General features: G+C 45.7%; 3 protein-coding genes and 2 long non-coding RNA genes across 10 annotated transcripts; 2 read left to right on the top strand and 3 right to left on the bottom strand.

The window, feature by feature from the left end:
- Positions 1–2,650: 2,650 nt before the first annotated feature.
- Positions 2,651–5,860, bottom strand: LOC146234544 (uncharacterized). Its single transcript, XM_084688848.1, has 2 exons — positions 3,555–5,860; positions 2,651–2,798 (listed from the first exon to the last, which is right to left on the bottom strand). The coding sequence occupies exon 1, from the start codon at positions 5,811–5,813 to the stop codon at positions 4,392–4,394; it is 1,422 nt and encodes a 473-aa protein (XP_084544974.1). The 5' UTR covers positions 5,814–5,860; the 3' UTR covers positions 2,651–2,798; positions 3,555–4,391.
- Positions 5,861–5,948: 88 nt separating this feature from the next.
- On the bottom strand, positions 5,949–6,664 carry LOC146234543 (uncharacterized). The gene is made up of 3 exons (XR_014741611.1): positions 6,612–6,664; positions 6,231–6,501; positions 5,949–6,106 (listed from the first exon to the last, which is right to left on the bottom strand). It is a non-coding gene; the product is annotated as an uncharacterized LOC146234543 (long non-coding RNA).
- A 142-nt stretch (positions 6,665–6,806) lies between these two features.
- On the bottom strand, positions 6,807–8,238 carry LOC146234542 (uncharacterized). The gene is made up of 3 exons (XR_014741560.1): positions 7,882–8,238; positions 7,447–7,575; positions 6,807–6,970 (listed from the first exon to the last, which is right to left on the bottom strand). It is a non-coding gene; the product is annotated as an uncharacterized LOC146234542 (long non-coding RNA).
- A 364-nt stretch (positions 8,239–8,602) lies between these two features.
- Positions 8,603–18,804, top strand: LOC146234541 (tripartite motif-containing protein 16-like). Of its 6 annotated transcripts, none has more exons than XM_084688844.1 (8): positions 8,603–10,114; positions 10,263–10,444; positions 11,433–14,983; positions 15,856–15,951; positions 16,217–16,450; positions 16,774–16,933; positions 17,118–17,177; positions 17,319–18,804. In XM_084688844.1, the coding sequence occupies exons 3-8, from the start codon at positions 14,384–14,386 to the stop codon at positions 17,843–17,845; spliced, it is 1,677 nt and encodes a 558-aa protein (XP_084544970.1). In that variant the 5' UTR covers positions 8,603–10,114; positions 10,263–10,444; positions 11,433–14,383; the 3' UTR covers positions 17,846–18,804. The 6 variants fall into 6 exon arrangements, with proteins under 6 accessions (XP_084544970.1, XP_084544969.1, XP_084544972.1 ...); XM_084688843.1 differs by having other exon boundaries at positions 10,263–10,852; XM_084688845.1 differs by lacking the exons at positions 8,603–10,114; positions 10,263–10,444 and having other exon boundaries at positions 11,074–12,594; positions 14,234–14,983.
- A 768-nt stretch (positions 18,805–19,572) lies between these two features.
- LOC146234540 (uncharacterized) lies at positions 19,573–21,871 on the top strand. Its single transcript, XM_084688123.1, has 2 exons — positions 19,573–19,725; positions 20,405–21,871. The coding sequence occupies exon 2, from the start codon at positions 20,606–20,608 to the stop codon at positions 21,542–21,544; it is 939 nt and encodes a 312-aa protein (XP_084544249.1). The 5' UTR covers positions 19,573–19,725; positions 20,405–20,605; the 3' UTR covers positions 21,545–21,871.
- Positions 21,872–24,309: the final 2,438 nt, after the last annotated feature.

Below are 24,309 nucleotides of genomic sequence, written 5' to 3'. Positions count from 1 at the left end.
CTGGCTGTAACCACTGGAATACTGTTCAACTACACTACACTTTTGATTCTGGATGATCTGCTGCACTTACTTTATGCAAATACTATTAGCGTCATTTTGGATCAAATGAGTGTGCTCATTGAATATATTATCAAATGTGTAGAGTTTCTACAGGCAGCTGTTCTTACCTGGAGGAGGTCCTGCTGTTCTGGGGACTTCCTGTCATGGGGCTTCAGGGGAGGAAACTTCAGTCCAGGCTCTGACCAACAGGGTGGCAGGGGCAACTGGGAGGCAGTTGTGTCACGGAGACACGCAGGCTGGACACACACACACGTTACATGGTGCACCATGTAAACACACATGCACACAAACAAGGCTGCGGTAGGTGGAGTTGAGATTACAATTAGCAGTGAAACACGACAAGAGAGAGAGAGAGGTGCCTCGAACAGAACTTTTGTTATCTTTTGATGAGGAAATATAACTTGGAATTATGAAATATGACTAGGTCAGGTCAGTGTCAAACACAACTTTTAGACTCACAATAAATAAAGAAATTATTCTCAGTAATCTAGAGAACCAAATATTTTCGTGTTTGAATCGTTGTAGCTACTTCAAGATGACCAGCCTTACCTTCTGTTTACTCCTCAATTCTAGTCTTTTATGTTTTGAGATGTCATCCATGTTTTTGCACTTGGTAAGGATGACAAATTAAGAAATCACTTCTATAAAATGAAAAGTTTCTTTGCCTACGAAGCATTTTCTTTCATCACTGACATATTTTACTTCTTAGGATGAATTATTATCATTTGCTAAAGTGCGTCACAATCTCTGTATGCGTCATAATGTCCAGACTGCGCGGTGTCTCTCCCAAAGCGATGCGACAGAAAAGTGCGATTGCAAGTTTAAATAAACTAAAGTTTTTCAACTAAATTGGTAGGGAAATTGTTGTTGTGTAACAGTGTGAGTTGTACAGCGATTCTACGTCCTTTACCCAGGGCTATCCAACTACCATACTGTAAGTCGCTCTGGATAAGAGCGTCTGCTAAATGCTAATTGACTAAATGTAAATGCTACTTTCACGTTAACCACACAGTGAGGAATCAGCTTTGCTGTTGAAATATAAAGAGTGAAGCTTTATTGACACACGCACGCTACATGCACGGGTTGCATGTCAATCTCATCAGCGGATCTCATTGGTTATCACATTATAATTGAGAGCCCATTACTGTTACTCGATTTGGCATGACCACCAGACCCTAGAATGTTCAGCCCCTCTGCTGCAGTTGGTGGAGGACAACCAAAAGTCCCTCCCACACAGCCCTGGATCAATCATTGTCCACTGCAGGAAAGTTCCAGTTTAGGTTGTATGTGTGTGTGTTTGTGTGTGTGTGCATGTGTGTATGTTAACCAGTTGTGGTCTCCTGCCCCTCTCCAGTGCCAGGCATTGGTAGAACTGGTTGCTTCATCACCAGCTGTATCAGTTGTCAACAATTTAGACACTAGGTGGACATGCTAAGATTTGTATGCTGTCTAAATCTGGACAGGTGCTCGAGCACCCTGCACCCCTTCCAAACCCCACCACCCCTACCAATTGTTCTCCCTTCGTTAGCAAATGCTTCCCGTCCCTCCGTCTCCATTTTACTGTCTCTCTTATCCCATCCTCTCTGTCCCCCCTCTTCCTCACATTTCACTTCCTATTTGACACCCCTCCTCTCCCTAGGGGTGGTACAAGTTTTTCCTTGTCTTCCTTGAGGGTTTAGGTTGGTTGAGGGGCAGTTCTATGGGCGTATGTGAAGCCCTCTGTGACATGCTTGCGTGTATAAAGGGCTATACAAACACATTTGATTTGATCTGGGGCACTACTCGGTGTGCGGCACAGTGATCAGCTATTCTACTTCCTAAGTCCCAGTTCTCATAAGGTTATCTGTTATCAATGTTATTTTCTGAAGCATACATGAGGACATTGAGACAAATGTGTATGTATCTTCATGGATATGTTAATTCAATTGTAATATGTGACTTTATTTAAAACGTTTCTTCACCTTCAGTTTTATACAGAAGTAAAGTGTCTGTGTACTTTTATTGTGACACACAATAATTAGCCTCTGCGTGGCTGCAATCCTGATATGGAGATGTCACAAGCCTAAACACAAACAGCTTAGCAATTACAAGGGAAATATTTATTATTACTAAAATTATGAATAGCTCTGTTATGCATTTCAGAGTGGGAAATGGCTATGGTGGTTGTTGAAGTGACAGATCCTCTCTGTCTCCGAAGTCAGGTCAGGAAGCAAGCGGCTGCCTCTACTAGTGAGTCTCGCAGCTACAACAGAACGCCTTGGAAAGAGCTGCAGAGATCCTGCGGAAGAATCCTTTAATGGACTTCTTCTTCTTCTGTTTCTCTACGCTGGAGGACTCAGCAGGATCTGGGCCTGGACAGGGAACACCATCACACAACAGGAGATGATGTCACACAACCAGCACTGTCCATTTACTTGAAAAGAGTATGAGTGTTGTGTCTCTCTCTCTCTCTCTCTCTCTCTCTCTCTCTCTCTCTCTCTCTGTGTATGTGTGTGTGTGTGTGTGTGCGTTTGTGTGTGTGTTTGTGTGTGTGTGCGTGTGTGTGTGTGTGTGAAATGGTGGGAGAGCCAACTAAAGTGGGAAAGCCTAAATGAACAAAAATGATCTGACAGTATATCATGACAATATATCATGATCTCACTTCCACAGTTGAGGGGAGTAACTGAGTTGGTCTTCTTCTGTCCTTTGGCAGCAGAACTATGTGTGACCTTGGTGACAGCATTGGTCTTCTTTCTCATCTGGGATGGAAGTGAGACCAAAGACAAACATAATTCCTTAAAATGATTAAGTGTTTTACATTTTGTTGACAGGAAATAAATGAGCAAAGTCTAGTTCAGGCATGGCACTCTGGCAGCGCGCGTCATCCGCTCATTACCTACACCTGTGTTAGCCTGCTCAAGCCCATTGAGCTACGTCCGATTAAGCGGCATTCAAAGGCTGCGCAGATACACACACACACTCACCCCTGGTTGCTGTATGATCTGTGCTGCTGCCAACCTCCACCCTCCCCTTCTCCCCCTTGTTGTCTGTATGTTCTATCCATCAGGGGGATTATATCTCTATTTGCTCCCTGCCTCATATTCTATGTATGTATGTTGCTCGTTAATGCTGCTCGCTAAGGTAGGGACTGGGTCTCCTAGATACATACACTGCCAAAGTCAAACCTATTTCCATGTCTATGGTTATCAATAAATGCTGAAATCTGATATGTCAGTGTCTTGACTGAACGACATTAACTGTAACTATCTATCTAATGTCGTGGTATGGGTGTAGCTATGTGGTAGAGCATTTGGCTGTAGATCAAGATGTCAGAGGTTCAAATCCTCCGTGTGTGTGGCTTTGAATAAAGAAATCTGCTAAATAACTACATCTACTGTTTACTACTCATACATAATGTATTCTACAAATGCATACTTTGAATCCTTTCTTGTCCTAGATTGCGTTCAGGTCAGGTCTACCCAGTGCCAGTGTGTGTGGAGTTGTTTTCAGCTTACCAAGGTGAACCATCTTTGGAGGCCGGAGGGTTTGGTCTTTCTTAGATGGTCCAGATTGTCCCCATCTGGGCAGGGGTCCAGAGCCATGGAGCTCCTGGAGATGGAGGAGCTGTTGGAGGTTTGGGAGTGCAAAGAGGAGGATAAATCTGAGGTGGAGGAAGAGGAGGAGTGACAAAACCAGGAGGTGGAGGAGGATAAATCAGAGGTGGAGGAAGAGGAGGAGTGGCAGAACCGGGAGGTGGAGGCGGATGAGGAGCTATCGTCAGAAAGCTCAGATCCGTCATCTATCCTCCCATTTCTTCTGAAGCAGGAGCTTCCATTGGCCTTTTCCAAGCCAGCAGAGTCCTGAGCATTCTCCTTCTCCTCACAACCTGTTTGAAAACGGACGGTAACATCCCACACAGCAGGAGGCAACCAGGAAAGCTCCTGGACCTGCTTAGAGAAACCAGAAGCTCCATCATCCTTCCCATCTTCCTCGATATTCATTTCCCTGGCAACGTTGATGGCCTTGGTCAGGCAATCTGACATTTCTTCGTTGTTGGGGAAAATGATATCAGCATTCTCCGACTGGCAAACTTCCTGGTTGGTGAAACCTAAACTCAACCCTGGGTTGGGACTTCCTGTTGTCCCTTCCTCGTCAGTGGCTTCAGAAGAGGAGCTTCTAAGGAGATCCGCCAGCCTGGCCATGGCCTCAGCATCAAGGCCTAGCACAACAAAACACACTCACACTGTTAAGTATCCTATTATTATTATAGCTATTTCCTATACTTTCCTTTAAACAGTGATTGACTTTGATCGCTAACATTAATATTAGAGTTTTTAACTATACCTACACTGTCATTCAGCAGTACTGTAACACTTACAACTCCAGTAACACAGTGTTACTAGTTGCCTGAACACCTGAATTCCCTTCGGGGTCAATATAGTGATTGAGTAAAAAATGTCTCTACCTTTGTTGACCATGACCATGGCTTTTTCTGGGTCATTGCAGGTACAGTGAAGGACATCTCCCACCTTTATGGTTAACACCTCAGATATGGCCTCTAGTGCCCCCCTCTGGTCCTGGCTGGCAGAGGAAGATGGCCGCGGTGTGCTCTGTGAGATGTTTCTACCAACAATCCCTTGGCTGGGGCCCGGCGGAAACTTGATGGACCAGTCCAGAGACGAGTCGCTGCTGTCACCGTCATCTAAGGATGCATTGCTGTCAGAGTCAGCCCTGTCCTCCTTCCACATCCATTTAAGGTGATCGTTCATCGGGACACGTTCGTCCGGAAGAAAGATGACCAGGCCAAGGAAGTTCTCCATTAGTTGTTTGAATGCCAAGTGGAGGAAGTTGTACATCAGAGGCCTGAAGAGCTCCCAATCCAAGCACTGCTTTGCCTCCCAGTTCTGGACGTTGGGCTGGGAGTGACAGCGGCATGCCGAGGGAAAACGTCCCATCTGTGTCTCCGGGAGCAGATTATATATGTGAATAATCAGCTCATCGGAGAAGCAGTCGATCCTCGCCTGCAACACCCTCGTACCCGTGCTTTGGGACACCAGCAGGCGGTCCAGGTCGTACTCTGCCTGGTCGAAGGACGAGACAGAGGAGCCATCGTCACTTTCGCAGTCTTCGTCATCAGTGACTGATCTGGAGGCCGAGTGTGCCATCTGCACAACCGCGTCCAGCATTTTCTGAGCAGTGAGGTTAAGGTTGTGGCAACTAGCAACACTGTTTGCCTCACTCCTGGGACTAGGGCTCCTAGTGGCTGACTTAGAGGAGAAAGGAGTGGTCTCCTTCTGCAGGTTCTCTTCCTCCTGCTCCTTGCTGGCAGAGCTGCACTCCTCCTGCTGGGTGTAGAGAGGGAGGCTTTCCTGACACGAGGGTGTGCAAGCCTCCTTCTCCTCCCTTCCCTGGACCATGTTTCCCAGCAGCTCTCCCTGGCTACTGCTGCTGCTCCTCCTGCTTCTCAGAACACCATGGGGGATGTCAGGTTGGTCTGAGCCCTGAGAAGAGGCCCGGACCTGGGACTGACGAGAGGATGAACTCTCCCTCCTGAGGTCTGGAGAAGCCACAGGGATGAAACATACCTTCTCACTCCACACCCCAGAGCGGACTGGAGACAGCAGATCTGCCAAAGAAGATCTGCTGCTCATGGAGACACAGTTGCTGTGGGAGGAAGCGGCACACAGCAGGTCTTGGTTGAGGTGATGGACCTGGTAAAGGGCCATGGCGGGCAGCACTCCCTCATTGACCACATGGAGAACCCACTCCATCATCTCCTCTAAATGCTTCTCCAGCTCAGCTATGTTCTTGTTCTGAGAGAGAGAGAGAGAGAGAGAGAGAGAGAGAGAGAGAGAGAGAGAGAGAGAGAGAGAGAGAGAGAGAGAGAGACAGAAAAACAGGGCGCAGAGAGAAAAGAGAGAAAGGCAGCGTAAAAAAAGGGGGAGGACGTTAAATCGCAGTACAGATACACATAGTTATTGTCAAGCTGAGTAAAAAAATATTGTGTTAGAAAATAAACATCTTATCTACCTTTCTCAACAGGACCGTTTTGATGAGTCTCCATTGACTGTAAGAAGAAAAAGAACACATTTGTCACACTCTCTCTACAGTACAATGACAACTAACGACACATTGTAAAATTGTGTTCATCAGGGCAGTAGCCTAAAGAGGACGTTAACAGGGACACTTACGAATGGGACATAATAGCTTCAAACAGAGACTGGGGCGTGGTCTCCCGGGTCACTGGGTCATCCAGGGTGGGAGGTGAAGACGGTGGAGACTGAGCCTGAGGTCGGCGTGTAGTCAGAGGTGGAGACGGAGGTGATGCGGGTGGAGATGAAGGTGGAGGTAGAGAGAAGTTTGTTCTCTCCCCATCATCTGGTGTGGACCTGCACTTTAGGGTCTTGGGTTCCTCTTGGCTGAGTGGCACAGAGGCTGATGGTCTTATTGGTGGAAGAACACCTACATGTAGAGGAGAGTCACAGTGTGATTGGTGGATCCCTCTCTTGATAAAAAGGGATCATTCAATCATGAATGTTGTACTTTTGATACATGAATAAACCAATACTCACAGTAGCTGGTCTGGGACATGGGAGGCATCTTCACACATGCACCACCAATCACCTGCAGGCAAGACAAATGCTTAGCAAGGCATCGTAACAGAGAAGTTATCAGAGTTGGAGACGAGGTTGATTAGGTTGAGGGGAGTAGTTGGTGTCTGTAGTACCCAGTGAGGGGATGAGGGCCTTTTACTCACCATCCTGCCTGGTCCTGCCAGTTTCCGGGCCAGGTGTGAACCTTGTTCAGCAGCTGGCGTACGGCCTCCAGTGCCCACATCAATCCTCCAGGACTCTGCCTGGGGCCCCTTGTTAGCCCCTCCAGCTTTGTCCGATCCTGCAGCCTTCCTGCCAGCCTTGGTTTTGCGGCCGGCCTTAGTGCATTGAGGAGGCAACAACATTATTAATGGCAAAGGTGGATGTTACATCACCATACTGACATACTTGTATTGTATGCTTCCTCAACTTCCTCTCCCAACCTACTGGTCCATAGAGTGACACTGCTCACGATCAGAAGAAGCTCTGATAAGTCCCACAGGCATAGATTAAACTCTTAAATTGGTCATTCTGTGACACATGGGTGAGGCATGTTTTTCCAAAGCACTAACACTTTTATCAGAATTATATAATATTGTATTGATGTTAATGTTACACTATCTGGTCAAAATCAGATGCCATTCCCTGGCTGTAACCACTGGAATACTGTTCACCTACACTACACTTCTGATTCTGGATGATCTGCTGCACTTACTTTATGCAAATAATATTAGTGTGTCATTTTGGATCAAATGAGTGTGCTCATTGAATATATTATCAAATGTGTAGAGTTTCTACAGGCAGCTGTTCTTACCTGGAGGAGGTCCTGCTGTTCTGGGGACCTCCTGTCATGGGGCTGCAGGGGAGGAAACTTCAGTCCAGGCTCTGACCAACAGGGTGGCAGGGGCAACTGGGAGGCAGTTGTGTCACGGAGACACGCAGGCTGGACACACACACACACACACCATGTAAACACACATGCACACAAACAAACAAGGTGCGGTAGGTGGAGTTGAGGTTACAATTAGCAGTGAAACACCACAAGAGAGAGAGAGGTGCCTCGAACAGAACTTTTGTCATCTTTTGATGAGGAAATATAACTTGGAATTATGAAATATGACTAGGTCAGGTCAGTGTCAAACACAACTTTTAGACTCACAATAAATAAAGAAATTATTCTCAATAATCTAGAGAACCAAATATTTTCGTGTTCGAATCGTTGTAGCTACCTCAACACGTCCATCCTTACCTTCTGTTTACTCCTCAATTCAAGTATTTTATGTTTTGAGATGTCATCCATGTTTTTGCACTTGGTAAGGATGACAAATTAAGAAATCACTTCTATAAAATGAAAAGTTTCTTGACTCTTTGCCTACGAAGCATTTTCTTTCATCACTGACATATTTTACTTCTTAGGATGAGTTATTATCATTTGGTAAAGTGCGTCACAATCTCTGTATGCGTCATAATATCCAGACTGTGCGGTGTCTCACCCAAAGCAATGCGACAGAAAAGTGCGATTGCAAGTTTAAATAAAAGTGAGTTTTTCAAATAAATTGAATGGGAAATTGTTAACAGTGTGAATTGTACAGCGAGTCTCCGTCCTGTACCCCAGTGCTATCCAAATACTATAGGCCTACTGTAAGTCTTTGGATATATCCAACATATACAGGGCCACCGTACATGGCCGCCGCCCATGCCGCCGCACCCTGTATTTAATATGTTGTGCCCCAGAAAATTCTCAAGTTTCAGTTTCAACAATTTACTTTGTCAGTGCATTCATTTGGATTCATCAAAAGAAACAGTGTAAATGACCTTGCAAGCAATTTCTAGTATTGCAAATAATCCGTTTTATATGCTTTGTTTCCTGTTTTACTCAGTAATATGTTATTTGCCTTTATTTTGAAATGGCTTTGTACAACACGCTGCCACTAGGTGTCGTAAGACGGAAGTAACTGCTGAAAATCAAAATAGAGAAACGGCGCGCACTCCTCACGTGCAGTAGCCTGGTCCTAATAAAACCAGACCCTCGTACATTTCATTTGAACAGAGAGTCTGGGATCGCTTCATTGACAACCGTTAACTTCATTGAAGGCGGGTACTCAGTCGAAGTTTAAAACCTGGAATCTGAAACTTAAACATTAAAATCTGCCCAGAGCCAGTCTGGATCTGTCATTACCAATCGCCTTAGCCAGCTCAGAGCAGACCAGAGGGAGGCTTGCAGGACCTGCCAAAGCTCAGGGCAGACCACACGGAGGCTTTGGAGGTGGGAATCACTCCACAAGAGAACTCACCGCTGCAGTCCAGCAGATGTCAGTGGGGAAGTCCCCAGGACTGGATGACCTACCAGCCGAGTTCTACAGACACTTTTTGGGCGTTTTGGGTCCTGACCCACTGGAGGTTTACCAGGAGGCTTTTGGGGTACACATGCCACCAAGCAGCTGTTGGTGGGCAGTATTGTCGCCTAAAAAGGGAGATCTAGGGCTGCTCAAGAACTGGAGACCTGTGTCTCTTTTATGTTTGGACTACAAAATCTTATCCAGATGCTTGACAAACAGGCTGAAGTTGGTGCTTGACATCATAGTGCAGAGAGACCAGTCCTACTGTGTTCCAGGAAGGACAATAATGGACAAACATTTTCTGATGCGGGATGTCATTGATTGGGCAAAGCTCGGAGGGTATGATTTGGGTCCCCTCGTAACTGAATTCTGTTAGTTGATCAGGAAAAAGCATTTGACCATGTTAGTCATTCGTATCTCTTTGAAGTGATGGAGTCTTTTGGGTTTGGGAATATGTTCATGTCATCGGTGCGTTTGTTGTATTGTGATGTCTTTGTGATGGTAAAGGTGATCGTATAGTGTCTTGCTGAGTGAACACCGGGACCGCCGTATTGACTGCGAGTAATCAAGGCTGCTGTTATATTGCATTTAGCTAAAACTTAGTCTCATGGGTAGAGCTCCAGGGACATCAGTTAGATAACTAGTTTAAACTCGTCAAAGAGTAGCCAGTGAGTCATTTCCGGTTTCAGGGTACTCGGGGTACTCGAGCCACCTTTTGTTTGACAGTAATTGGGGTCTTTGTATCTGCGCATTAGCACATTTAAGTTGGCTAGCACTACAGAAGCAGCCTCGTCCGGCAGCCTCGGCGCACCAAGACTCAAAGACACAAACAAAGACAAGGGAGTCTACCTTCGGGAGTCCACCGAGGAAGGCCGATGGGCCGGATCACCTCTTCTGATAAGCATAACCCTATCTATATTCTATTTTACCTAGAACATATTCATAGCTAGCATGTGTTTCCTTAGAATCCCTGTTCATTGCATTAGACGTAGATATGTCACAAAGTATATACGGTCACCTTCTAACCTTCAGTACCTATCCAGATCTTCTCCTCATGGATCCGCCCAGAGAACACTGCAACTCCAGCTGCTGTCTCCGTCAACCATCTCTTCTTCACTCACTCACCCCGCTCAACCGGGCGGGGTGAGTTGTGGGACAGGGTTGCTTCTTTCCACACATATTTAATACACATCCACTCCATCCCCGGTTACTGCCAAATCATTTGAACACCATTATGTGACGCTAACTGATCCTATAAAAGCATACTTAATTGTTCTTTATTGCCCACCAGGACCGCTAGCTGACTTTGTGGAGGAGCTAGACATGCTCCTCAGCGTCCTCCCGGATGATGGAACCCCCCTGATAGTGCTTGGGGACTTCAACATCCACCGCCCAGGAACGCAGGCCGTCGACTTCTTGTCTCTCCTGACCTCGTTTGACCTGACGCTGCTGAGCACACTGGTGACCCACAAGGCAGGCAATCAGCTAGACCTCATCCTGACACGTAACTGTATCACTGACCTAACCTCTGCAACCCCACTCCACATTTCTGATCACTACTTTATCCAATTCTCTGTCTCTCTCCCTCCAACTCCTCCTACCTCCCCTCGTAACTTTCCGACGCAACCTCCACTCCCTATCCCCCTCCCATTTCTCTATTTTAACATCCTCCCTCCCTCCCATTGACAAGTTCTCGTCCCACCCCACTAACACTGCTACTGACACCTTGTTAACCACTTTAACTGCATCAGTTGACTCTCTGTCCCCTGTCAACCAGGCCTGCACGATCTTCTCCCTCCTGCCCGTGGCTTACGGATGTTATTTATGAAGAACGGTCCACCCTTTGGGCAGCTGAGAGGAGATGGTGCAAGTCCAAAGACGGTCTGGACCTTGATAAGTATCACTCCCTCCTTAAATCCTTCTCTTCTCACATAACTGGTGCTAAAACCCTCTACTTTCTGAACAAAATGAACTCTGCTTCAAACCCCCACAAACTTTTTTCTAACTTCTCCACCCATTTTAACCCACCTCCCCCACCCCCTCCCTCCACCCTAACAGCAGACGACTTCTCCTATTTTTTTTTGAAAAAAGTTGCCGACATTAGCAGTTGGTTCCCTAACCCACCTTTCCTACCCTCTCACCCTCCATGACTGACCCAACTAAATGTCTAAACTCTTTCTCTCCCCTGTCCGAGGCAGAGATCTCAGATCTCATTCTCTATCATCGCCCCACCTCTTGTCCGCTTGATCCTGTCCCCTCCCCTCTCTTTCAAACCATCTCCCCCTCCATCATAACTTTTCTTCTCCATGTCCTAAACTCCTCTCTTACCTCTGGCACTTTTCCCTCTGCCTTCAAACAGGCCAGAGTCCTCCAGAACTACAGACCAGTATCACTGTTACCCTTCTTTTCAAAAACAAGTGAACGTGCTGTAGCTAAACAACTGTCAAACTTTCTCTCTCAGAACAACCTGCTTGACCCCAACCAATCGGGGTTCAAGACCGGCCACTCCACAGAGACTGCCCTCCTTTCAGTCACCACTGCCCTCCAGTCTGCCAGAGCGGCTTCAGGTCATCCATCATCATTCTGCTGGACCTTTCTGCAGCGTTTGATACGGTTAATCACCAAATCCTGCTCTCCAGACTTTCTGATATGGGCATCACTGTTACTGCACTCCAGTGGATCTCATCCTACCTGTCGGGAAGCTCCTGCCAGGTCTCCTGGGGAGGCAAACTGTCAGGCCCTGGCCAGCTTTCCACTGGTGTCCCACAGGGCTCCGTCCTTGCACGCCTCCTCTTCGCTCTGTACACTACCTCACTTGGACCACCTGTCGTGCCCCCCGACCGATCCGGGGATCTCAGCTAGGATTGAGGCCTGCCCCACAGACATCTCCACATGGATGACCGAGCACCATCTCCAGCTGAACCTCGCCAAAACAGAACTTCTCATCATCCCGGCCAAACCCTCCATCTCCCACAATCTGTCAATCACCCTGGGATCTGCGACGGTTACCTCTTCATCCTCTGCCAAGAACCTTGGGGTTACCATGGATGACGAGGTCTCCCTCACGGCCTACATTGCTGCAGTCTCCCGGTCGTGTAGATTCACCCTCTACAACATCCGGAAGATCAGGAGATACTTGTCTGAGCACTCCACCCAGCTGCTAGACCAAGCACTTGTACTCTTCAAGTTGGACTACTGCAACTCGCTGCTCGCCGGTCTCCCAGCATGCGCAAACCGCCCTCTTCAGAGGATTCAGAACGCAGCGGCCCGCCTGGTCTACAATCTACTCAGACGCTCCCATGTTACCCCGCTCCTGATCTCTCTCCACTGGCTACCCATCATGGCCCGTATCAGATTCAAGACCCTAGTACTGACCTTCCGAGCAGTGAACAGGACTGCACCCGACTACATCAAGTCTCTCCTGCAGCCTTACACCCCCACCCGCCACCTACGGTCTTCTTCAGACAACCGCCTTGTGGTCCCACCGCTCAAGACCGCCCGGTCCCAACACATGCTCTTCTCCTGTCTGGCCCCTCAGTGGTGGAATCAACTCTTTACCTCCATCAGAGACACTGACTGTCTCTCCACCTTCAAGAAAACGCACTTGTTCCGGGAGTACAACGGTACTTAAGAATGGTTTGCTTGACCCGATGTTAGTTTCCTCAAGGATCACAATGACTCTTGCTTAGAGACTTGTTGCTCTTGTGCAGTCGTTCTCAAAGTGTGGTCCGCGGACCACTGGTGGTCCACCACTTCCCCCGTAGTGGTCCGAGACGGCCACAAGTGAATTATTGCGATATTTCTAACATACAACTCAGAACAAAGAAAACACATTCAGTAGTAGCCTAATCTATTAAAGTAGGCTACACACGTTCCGCATTCTGACACAGCAGCCTCTGCACGGGTTGTACCATGTGAGGGAGTTCTACCCTCCCAAATAGAGTTGGTTGGGTCCATAACCCGTCTTTTCCAAAACCTTTTCTCAGATAGGCTACTGATTGCTGAGCCGGGTGGCACAACCGTAACAGTATGCGTCAGGGAGGATGGATGATAGCAGGGCCGGAGTGATGGCATCACTAGACAAGGTTTTACCAATTGAAAAACGGCTATGTTTATTTTACATAAAGCTAAAAAAAATGTTCGCATTAAGTGTGGAGATCTCTATCTTGCATCACATCAAATCCTAGATTCGGGCTCTAATGTTTACAACGTCTGGCTCCGTGCCTGATTAACACTCGGATCATTAAGCACTCTCAAAAGTTGTATTTTTAAGTTTTTATTTATTGGCTAAGTGGTCTGAAAAAGTTTGAGAAACACTGCTCTTGTGTTATTACTTGTTGTTATTATCAGTGACCTATCCACTTTGTAAAGTTGCCAAGTTGTCTAGTTCGAGATAGTTGTTGCCACTAATGTCCTTCAGGGGGAGAGTGTTGGTTGGAAACAATCTGGCTGCCTCCACCCTCTGGCATCGTTTGAGTGCACTGGAACCTCCGGCCGGCTTGCTTCAGGAGCTGCAGAAGACTTGTTGGTGGGGTTTTTTTTCGGGTCAGCATTGGATCCGGGCCCCAGTGCTCTACCTGCCAGTGCAGGAGGGGGGTCAGGGCTTGGTGGATTTGAGAAGTCAAGTCGATGCTTTTCGTTTACAAGCTGCGCAGAGGTTACTGACGCATCCAGAAGTGAGGTGGAGGGGTGTTGCTTGGACCCTTTTAAGGAGGGCGGGGGAGCTCAGTTATGAGAGACAGTTCCTCACCCACCCTGGGAAGGGCGGAGCTAACACCTTTTTACCAGTCTATGATGCTGGCGTGGCAAAAGATTGACAATAACAAGGGAACTGTCCTCACCAGGGGCATGGGTGTGGCAGGAGCTACTTTTTACACAACTTGCTCGTGGGAAGAGGGAGGGATTTCCAGGTTCTGTCAGGGGGTGGAGTTTCGGGGGGTGGAGAGAAGGGAGAAAGGGAGAGAGAGTGAGTATGTGAGAGAGAGTGGAGAAAGAGAAAAACTGCTTGTGAGAGAGAGATAGAGAGAGAGAGAGAGAGAGAGAGAGAGAGAGAGAATACATTTATTTTCCTCAGACAGAGAGGACTGAGTGTGTTTGGGTTCATTGTGAGCTGACTGGGAGCAAAGGAGACAGGCTGGTTGGAAACAGGAAGTGTCTTACTCTCTCTCTATGTCTCTCCACCCACAGCTCCACCCCCCTCTCACTGTTTATCGATCTCTCACTCTCTCTCTCTGATTATCTCTCTCTTCTCTCCACCACCAGCTAAACTCCACCCTCTGACAGAAACAGGAAATCAATCCTTCTTCCACAACAGTTGTTATTCTGAAGAAACGAAACTTATCACTCTTTCTCTCGCTCCCTCTCCACTTGTGTTTGTGTGTGAGAGAGAGTGACCATCACTACTACTTCAGCATGGCCCAGCAGGGAATTGTGCTGGACCAGGACCAGTTCTCCTGTTCCATCTGTCTGGACCTCTTAAAGGATCCTGTCACCCTCGCCTGTGGTCACAGCTACTGTAGCAGCTGTATCGAGGGCTACTGGGACCAGGTTGAGCATAAGGGAATCTACAGCTGCCCCCAGTGCAGACAGAGCTTCACTCTGAGGCCTGCTCTGAAAAGGAACAACATGCTGGCTGAGGTGGTGGAGAAGCTGAAAGAGAGGGGGGGAGCCCAGGCCGCCCCCTCTGAGCTGACCAGTCCAGCTGGGCCAGGAGAGGTGACCTGTGACCTCTGCACTGGGCCAGGGAATGAGAAAGCCCTCAAGTCCTGTCTGGTGTGTTTGTTGTCCTACTGCCAGACTCACCTCCAGCCCCACTATCAGGTTCCTAAGATGAAGAATCACAAGCTGGTGGAAGCCACGTCTGGACTGCAGGAAATGATCTGCTCCAGTCATGACAAGCTGCTGGAGGTCTTCTGTCGGACAGACCAGCAGTGTATCTGCATACTGTGTACCATGGATGAACATAAAGGCCATGACACGGTGTCAGCCAAAGCTGAGAGGAAGGAGAATCAGGTAAGACCAGAACTGTTTTAGTAATTTCAGTCTCATCTCAGAATTTACCACATATTTAGTCGGCCTTTGATCAGTCTCAGTCTTAAAACTCGGAAACTTCGGGCCGCTACAATATTTTAAGATTGGTCAGGCCCACAACTCCGGAAATCACTGAATTACATGTGAGTGGGAAAGTGGAGACGGGTGAAGCTTATCAGCTGAACAGTGTCCGGTAGACAACACACGACAGTGTGTACATTCTACAACACAATATCCAATATGATTATTGATTTTAGAACTTCTACTGCAGATCACGTTACCACATCTATTAAAGGACAGGTTGTGGATTGTGTGGAGAGTTACAAATACCTAGGTATAGTCATTGATTCCAAATCGACATTTGATTTGAATTGTGAAATGGTCTGTAAGAAAGGTCATCGGCGTATGAGTTGCCTTAGGAAGCTTGCCAAATTTCACATTGACAGACATTCTTTCATTGTTTTATTTTGCCTGCGGGTACAAAATAAAAATACCTTGATCTTGACTTACTGAGGCGACTGGAGCCAGTAAAATGTCTATTGTGATTAGAAAAGAAGGATAAAGGTAAGCTAGCTCCAAGTGTGAAGTTAGCCAAGCTAGCAAGCCAATGTTAGCATTCTGCCTCTGTACCAAAACTGCTAAGAAATCTCTTCACCCCTCACACAAAGCTACATACTCTTGTGATAAACAAATACTAGACAGACCACATTAAGCTATGTAGCTAATGGCTGTACTGGACATGTTTAGCAGATGTGTTCAGTATTGGTGTTCAGTGTGTTCTGACAGAGGTCCACTCCACCCGAGTCCTGTACTGTAACTCCTACTGTGGTGTTGTCATGTGTGTTGTTCTCCAGGACAAGCTTGTCCTGAGTCAGCAGGAAGTCCAGCAGAGAGTCCAGCAGAAAGAGAAGGAGCTGAAGGAGCTTCAACAGGCTGTGGAGTCTTTCAAGGTCAGCATCAGGATCTCCACTACTGTAGCTGTGCTACTGGGAGATACCTGGATAGGACAGGTGGACTCTTACGAAAATTGGTGTCACTGGAGGGTCATCTTGATTGATTTCTCTCTATCTTTTTTTGTTGTCTTTCCCTCTCTTTCTCTCTCTCCTCTCTCCTCCTTCCCCTCTCTCCCTCTCTTCTCCCCCCACCTCTCCTTTCCCCTCCCCTCTCACCTTCTCTCTCCCCTTTCTTCTTCTCTTCCTCCCCCTCTCTCTCCAGCGCTCTGGCCAGGCAGCAGTGGAGGACAGTGAGAGGATTTTCACTGAGCTGATCCGCTCCATTGTGAGAAGGCGCTGTGAGGTGAAGGACCTCATCAGAGCCCAACAGGGGGCAGCAGTGAGTCAGGCTGAAGTACTGCTGGAGAGACTGGAGCAGGAGATAGCTGAGCTGAGGAGGAGAGACGCTGAGCTGGAGAAGCTCTCACACACAAAGGACAACATCCACTTTCTCCGGGTAACTAGACTACCCTGGCAGCTCAGATGTGAAGCTACTCTCACTGTCTGGTCATCTATGTAGGATCTGCTCAGCGTGTGAATAGTGTGTGTGTTACTTTGTCATTTTGTGCATGGTCGTGTTTGTCTATGTTTGTGTGTAATTTCTTGTCTGTCTCAACATATGTATCTTTTCCCCTCCCCTTTCTCTCCCTCCTCTTTCTTTATCTCCCCCATCTCTCTCTCTCCCTCTTATCCCCCCCTCTCTCTCCCACACGCTCTCTCTCCCACACGCTCTCTCTTTCTCCCCCCACCTCTCCCCTCCTCCCCCCTCCCTGTCTCCAGAACTACCAGTCTCTCTCCAGTACCAGTGTATTTTCAGATGTCCCCAGCATCTCTGTTCCTCCTCTTCAGTCCTTCAAACATGTGACTGAGGTGGTCTCTAAGCTGAGAGACAAACTAGAGAAGCTGATCCAGAGCGTATGCTCCAACATTTCCACCACAGGTGAGCTGGTTAGACACAGCAGGTCTGGAGGAACAGCACATTAAGCCTCATGGACAAACATAATGTGATAGGACAGACATCTGTCACATAAGCACATGCTTGTATCAACTTGATAAGGTAGTGTATGTGTGTGTGTGTCTGTATATCTGTGTGTGTGTCTGTATATCTGTGTGTGTGTCTCCAGTCTCCACAGTGGATGTGTTCCTGCCTCCAGAGCCCAAGACCAGAGCAGACCTCTTACGATGTGAGTCTCTGAAGTGTCCAGGTCTCTCTCCACTGACAAGTGTTGAATGATAAATCTGATCCAGAACAACAGCAGCTTTAACATGGGGACACATGAATGGATGTGTTATTAACTCTGATCTGGTCTCTGCTCTGCTCCCAGATTCCTGTAAGCTCACACTGAACCCAAACACGGCATATGCAGTCCTCTCTCTGTCTAAGGGGAACAGGAAGGTCACACGTCTAATGCAGCAGCAGCCATATCCTGACCATCCAGAGAGGTTCACCAGGCTTTGTCAGGTGCTGTGTAGAGAGGCTCTGTCTGGACGCTGTTACTGGGAAGTGGAGTGGAGAGGTGGCCGTGTTGCCATAGCAGTGTCACATAAAGACATCAGCAGAACAAACGTTAACGATGGCTTTGGTCACAATAACAAGTCCTGGAGGTTACTGTGCTCCAGTGATGGTTACACGCTCAGACATAACATAGTTGTTACTGCAGTATCAGGCCCTCAGTCCTGCAGAGTAGGAGTGTACCTGGATCACAAGGCAGGTACTCTGTCCTTCTACAGTGTCGTCTCTGACTCAGTTACCCTCCTCCACAGAGTCCAGACCTCCTTCACCCAAACACTCTACCCTGGGTTAGGGATGGGTAACAATGGTACCAGTGCAGAGATTATAAAGCTGTGGTAGAGGGTCTTGTAGAGGAGTGATACCTTCATACAATCATACAGAACCCTGTCATTGTTTTAGTTGGTCTATAATCATTGTTGTTTTGTTGTACAATTTCTTCTTCTTTCACCTTGATGATTGTATAGGATCATTTAGTCTTGGCTCTACTAGACGATAGAAATCACTGTCTACTTCCTGTCCTGCTACTCGGTAAATAGAGTTTTAACTCTAAGTCAGGACTGCACCCGACTACATCAAGTCTCTCCTCCCCCCACCCGCCACCTACGATCTTCTTCAGACAACCGACTGGTGGTCCCACCTCTCAAGACCGCCCTGTCCCAACACAAGCTCTTCTCCTGTCTGGCCCCCCAGTGGTGGAATCAACTGCCCACCTCCATCAGAGACACTGACTGTCTCTCCACCTTCAAGAAAAGGCTCAAGACGCACTTGTTCCGGGAGTACAACGGTACTTAAGAATGGTTTGCTTGACCCGATGTTAGTTTCCTCAAGGATCACAATGACTCTTGCTTAGAGGCTTGTTGCTCTTGTGGTTAGTGGTAACTGAGTTACATTTTTGTACTCGCTCGTTCATGTTGTTTAATTGTAACTTGTTTAACTACATGCTCTTGTGGTTTTTCCCTTTGGCACTTATTTTGGTTGTTCACAATATGTGCTTCATGTTTTGGCTACTCGCAATGTTTTGGGGCTATATTGTTGTTATTATTAGTGACCAATGCACTTTGTAAAGCTCTCTCTTGGAAGTCGCTTTGGATAAAAGCATCTGCTAAATGAATAAATGTAAATGTAAACTAACAATGTGTTGCAATGTTTGGGTACATGTGCTACTCACTATTGAGATGGAAGTGTTTATAACTGCTGTTGTTTAAGTGATCAGTTCATAGTTGTCTCTCTGCTACTTTGAACTCCTGCTGGTGGTTATGATGACCTGAACAGCTGAATAAAGACATGTGAAGCTGAAAGACATGTCTCATTATTTAGCCTGTAGAAGAAAGATGTGTGCTTCAAACACATCTATAGTCTTTAGTCTATCTCTCTGTATCCATCTCTTTCTCTCCATCTCTCTTCCTCTCTTTATCCCTCTATCTCTTCATCTCTATTTCCATCTCATCCTTCATCTCTCAATGCAATGTTGCACTTTCCCCACTAAATGGTAGTGCAATCACAGGTTAACTCGACTTGATTGATTTCTCTCTGGAAACCCCATTTCTGAAAATTGAATTGAATGAAAATATACATGCATTCCTTTCATTGTAGCCCTTTTACCGTTCTGGTGCTACCTGGTGTTTCAAATGTGAAACTGCATATCGTGTGTTTGTATCATTAGGTAAGTTCGACATGGACTGCGGCTGCATGAAACGACCAGCGAGAGTAGCCGCTTGCAGTCGGGGAGGAGTTAAAACAGCTATATGAATTCGGACATAACAGCTTCTCGTGGTTTGCTGCGTTGATGTCAGTCATGGCCGATCAAGCGCTGTTTGCTTACTTTACTTTATTTATAATTAAACTTAGTCTTTTCGTTAGTGAACAGGCGCACTAAAAACCTTTCTTCGACACATTTTCTATTCAATTAAACAGTTTGGTCTGGATTTGAGTATTGGCGAAACTGAAGGTGTCAGAATAATTACAAAACACGCGTCAAAGTTGTCGTGTGTGAGTCTGGCCAATCATTAAATACTTCACCAACTTCACAGAGTGGTTTTTAACTCCGCCCCGACTGCAAGAGGCTACTCTCGCCGGTCGTTTCATCACCTATTGACTTGGTTAGCGTTACTTGAGCTCTAAATCAATGTAGTTTGTCATAAGTAAAGTGAAGTTTCCTTACGTTTTAACATTTGAGACCTAATGTATTTAAAGATCAAAGCTATGTAGCACTCATGAAGGTAAGTGCTAGCTTTTGACGTTGTATCTACAATTTGCGACTTTGTGCTTGTGTTTAAACTGATTTCGGTACGAGCTATCTCGATTGTGTTGTTTGGTAGATTCAGTGCTTGTCTTTATTAATGGGGATATTTTAGTACGTTGTGGAAAGCGTATGTAATATGATTTAATGTTATGTAGATGCAGTCTTGTGAGTCTCAAGCTCCTTACTCCAGTTGTGTGAACTTTTAATATGACCGCCCTCGTGGGCAGCATAAAGATAGCTGTGTTCTGTATTGTTGCAGTGCAGCTAATATAAATTGAGCGCTCATAAACGTTCCGTAATTTCTTTTCTATGTTGTAACTATCGGTTTTTAAATTGAAAATGAGACACATGCAATATAGTATAATTATATTATCGGATTTAAAACGTTGTAATTCCAATCCAGTCATTTTATTGTTAATTTACATGTAATGCTTATTATAGGCTATTATTATTTTGAAGAAAACTAAATTACTATAAGGAGTTGTATGCCAGAGATTATGTATTTATCACAGTGTTGTGTTTCTCCAGTAAAAGAGAAATCTGAGAAACCTACACTTCTCACCAAATGATCAACATTACATATGCTAAGTGAACAATAGACAGACAAGAGTTCCTTCATGTGAAAGGTGAGTTCTCATTGGAACTGTTTCTTCCAGATCCCTTACAGGCCAATCATACTTGATCATGGGCGGAGACTAGACAGAAGACACCTTAAGGCTCCAGAGAGACTACAGAAACTTGAGCAGAGACTCAACCAGAGAGAAACTCAACCAGAAACAGCAGTAACCAGACAGAGGATCAACTAGAGAGAAAACATCTTCCGGAGACTAGATACAGGATCCAGAGGGAGCTGAATTATGAAGACACCTCACTGTGATATATGTGGGAAGAGCTTTTCCATATCCAATAACCTTAAAAAACACATGAAGATCCACGCTGGAGAGAAGCCCTACAGCTGTGACCTTTGTGATAAAACCTTTAGCCAAGCTGCAAATGTCAAAGTTCACCGTAGGATCCACACTGGAGAGAAACCCTACAGCTGTGACCTCTGTGGTAAAACCTTTAGTCACTCTGGCAATTTCAAAGTTCACTGCGAGATCCACACTCGAGAGATTACCTACAACTGTGACCTCTGTCATAAAACCTTAAGCAGTGCTAACAGTTTAAAAGTTCACCGTAGAATCCACACTGGAGAGAAGCCCTACAACTGTGACCTCTGTGATAAAACCTTTAGCCATGCTAACAGTTTCACAATTCACCGCAGAATCCACACTGGAGAGAGACGCTATAGCTGTGACCTCTGTGGTAAAACCTTTAGCCAGGCTAGCGATTTCACAATTCACAACAGAATCCACACTGGAGAGAAGCCCTACAGCTGTGACGTCTGTCATAAAACCTTTATCAGTAGTAACAGTTTAACAATTCACCGCAGAGTCCACACTGGAGAGAAGCCCTACAGCTGTGACGTCTGTGGTAAAACCTTTAGCCATGCTAACAGTTTCACAATACACCGCAGAACCCACACTGGAGAGAAGCCCTACAGCTGTGACCTCTGTGATAAAGCCTTTAGCAGTAGTAACGGTTTAACAGTTCACCGCAGAATCCACTCTGGAGAGAAGTTCTACTGTGACCTCTGTGGTAAAACCTTTAGCAGTGTTGGCAGTTTCACAATTCACAGCAGGATCCACACTGGAGAGAAGCCCTACAGCTGTGACCTCTGTGACTATTCAGCTAAAACAAGAAGCCATCTGAAGAGTCACCTGCGTGTCCACAATAGAAAAACCCCAAAGCAGTGATGTCTGGGGCCAAACTGTCCCAGTAGTAGTACTGTATAGCCTTGTTTGTTGCATATTTCTGTGAAGCTTGCTAAATAAACATTAGCTAGCTACACTATGTACCTTCTAAGCTAAATATCTATTACTTGTTTGGCCAATTTGATGGTGGAAAAAAGAAAAAGCCTTTTAGTTATGGAGAGGAATATACAGACGTGGACAAAATTGTTGGTACCCCTCGGTCAATGAAAGAAAAACTCACAATGGTCACAGAAAAAACGTTTATCTGACAAAAGTAATAATAAATAAAAATTCTATGAATGTTAACAAATGAAAGACATTGCTTTTCAACCATGCTTCAACTGAATTATTTAAAAAAATAAACTAATGGAACAGGCCTAGACAAAAATGATGGTACCCCTATAAAAGACTGAAATAACGTGACCAAAGGGACATGTTAATTCAAGTTTTGTCCACTAATTAGCATCACATTTGTCTACAATCTTGTAATCAGTCAGTGGGCCTATATATAGGCCTCCAGGTAGTCAATGTGTTGTCTGGTGACATGGTCTGCACCACACTCAACATGGACCAGAGGAAGCGAAGGAAAGAGTTGTCTCAGGAGATTAGAAAGAAAATTATAGACAAGCATGATAAAGGTAAAGGCTATAATACCATCTCCAAGCAGCTAGATGTTCCTGTGACTACAGTTGCACATATTATTCAGAAATTTAAGATCCATGGGACTGTAGCCAACCCCCCTGGACGTGGCCGCAGGTGGAAAATTGATGAAAAATCAAAAAGACGGATAATCCGAATGGTAACAAAAGAGCCCAGAAAGACTTCCAAAGAGATCCAAGGTGAACTTCATGCTCAAGGAACATCAGTGTCAGATCGCACCATCCGTCGTTGTTTGAGCCAAAGTGGACTACATGGGAGATGACCAAGGAAAACACCATTGTTGAAAACAAATCATAAAAAAGCTAGACTGGAATATGCCAAACTACATGTTGACAAGCCACAAAGCTTCTGGGAGAATGTCCTATGGACAGATGAGACTAAAATTGAACTTTTTGCCAAGGCCCATCAGCTCTATGTTCACAGAAGGAAAAATGAAGCATATCAAGAAAAGAACACTGTCCCTACTGTGAAACATGGAGGAGGCTCTGTTATGTTCTGGGGCTGCTTTGCTGCATCTGGCACAGGGTGTCTTGAATCTGTGCAGGGTACAATGAAATCTGAAGACTATCAAGGGATTCTAGAGAGAAATGTGCTGGCCAGTGTCAGAAAGCTTGGTCTCAGTCGCAGGTCATGGGTCTTGCAACAGGACAATGACCCAAAACATACAGCTAAAAACACCCAAGAATGGCTAAGAGGAAAACATTGGACTATTCTAAAGTGGCCTTCTATGAGCCCTGACCTCAATCCTATTGAGCATCTTTGGAAGGAGCTGAAACATGCAGTCTGGAAAAGACACCCTTCAAATCGGAAACAACTGGAGCAGTTTGCTCATGAGGAGTGGGCCAAAATACCTGCTGAGAGGTGCAGAAGTCTCATTGACAGTTACAGGAATCGTCTGATTGCAGTGATTGCCTCAAAAGGTTGTGCAACAAAATATTAAGTTGGGGGTACCATCATTTTTGTCTAGGCCTGTTCCATGAATTTATTTTTTTAAATAATTCCGTTGAAGCATGGTTGAAAAGTAATGTCTGACTTTCATTGGTTAACATTCATAGAATTTTTATTGATTACTTTTGTCAGATTAAAGTTTTTTCTGTGAAAATTGTGAGTTTTTCTTTCATTGACTGAGGGGTACCAACAATTTTGTCCACGTCTGTAGCTAGATAGCGCTAGTTCTTTGGGGGGGGGGGGGGGGCGGGGGTCTGGCTTTTCCACTTATCACCAGAAGGGTCATAACTTTTAAACAAAATAATGTTTTTTTTTATTGCCCACATAATTATGTATATTTCATATGCTCAAAGTGTTCCTTTATTTTGTAATAAAATTGGTTGACAAAGTAGAACGAACGGAGAAGATTATTGTAAAAAAAAAATGCTGTTTGAAATGTTGATAAAGGATGATTTTCCTTAAATAATCACGCATGTTAATGTAATTTGAAAGCCCTCTTCAATATGATATAAACAGGGCAAGTGTATGAAAATGAATGAATTTAGGAATGCATGCCTATCATTAGGGTTTGGTACCGAAACCCAGTTCCACTATGGAACCAGTTCCTACGCAACCGGTAGGATTTGGACCTGATTAGAATGTAAATTTTGGTTCCTCGTTCGGTTCTATTGAATGTGTCGTCTAAAATATTTTCCCTCTGTCGCTCCAAAACTGACATAAAAATATCACACTTACTCTGTAGTCTACCATTAGATAGCTACCGTAAATGTAGGCTACTTTCAAAATGCCATATTTTCCCTCTGGCCCTCTGTCGTTCCAGGTCTTTTCTGTGTGGAGTTGACATGTTCTCCCCACGCCTGCATGGCTTTCCTCCGGGAACTCCAGTTTCCCCCACCATCGTAAAGACATTGTATCGTATGAATTTGGGTGAATGAATGTTAGTTGTGGTCGTAGGGCGCTGATTGGTAGCCACGCTTCTGTCAGTCTGTCCCAGGGCAGCTGTGGCTACAGTTGAAGCTTACCACCACCGGTATGACTGTCTGAGTGAATACTGGACTTAGAGAAAGCGCTATATAAAATATATGAAAACAAATTAAAAATCATAATCAAAAAGAGTATTGGGACACCACTTACTCTCACGGAAACGCGCAAAGCTAAGG

This window comes from Hypomesus nipponensis, chromosome 23, assembly GCF_054491055.1.
Source record: "Hypomesus nipponensis isolate SF chromosome 23, ASM5449105v1, whole genome shotgun sequence".
NCBI classification, from domain to species: Eukaryota; Metazoa; Chordata; class Actinopteri; order Osmeriformes; family Osmeridae; genus Hypomesus; species Hypomesus nipponensis.
This window is presented reverse-complemented; position numbering and strand designations above follow the sequence as displayed.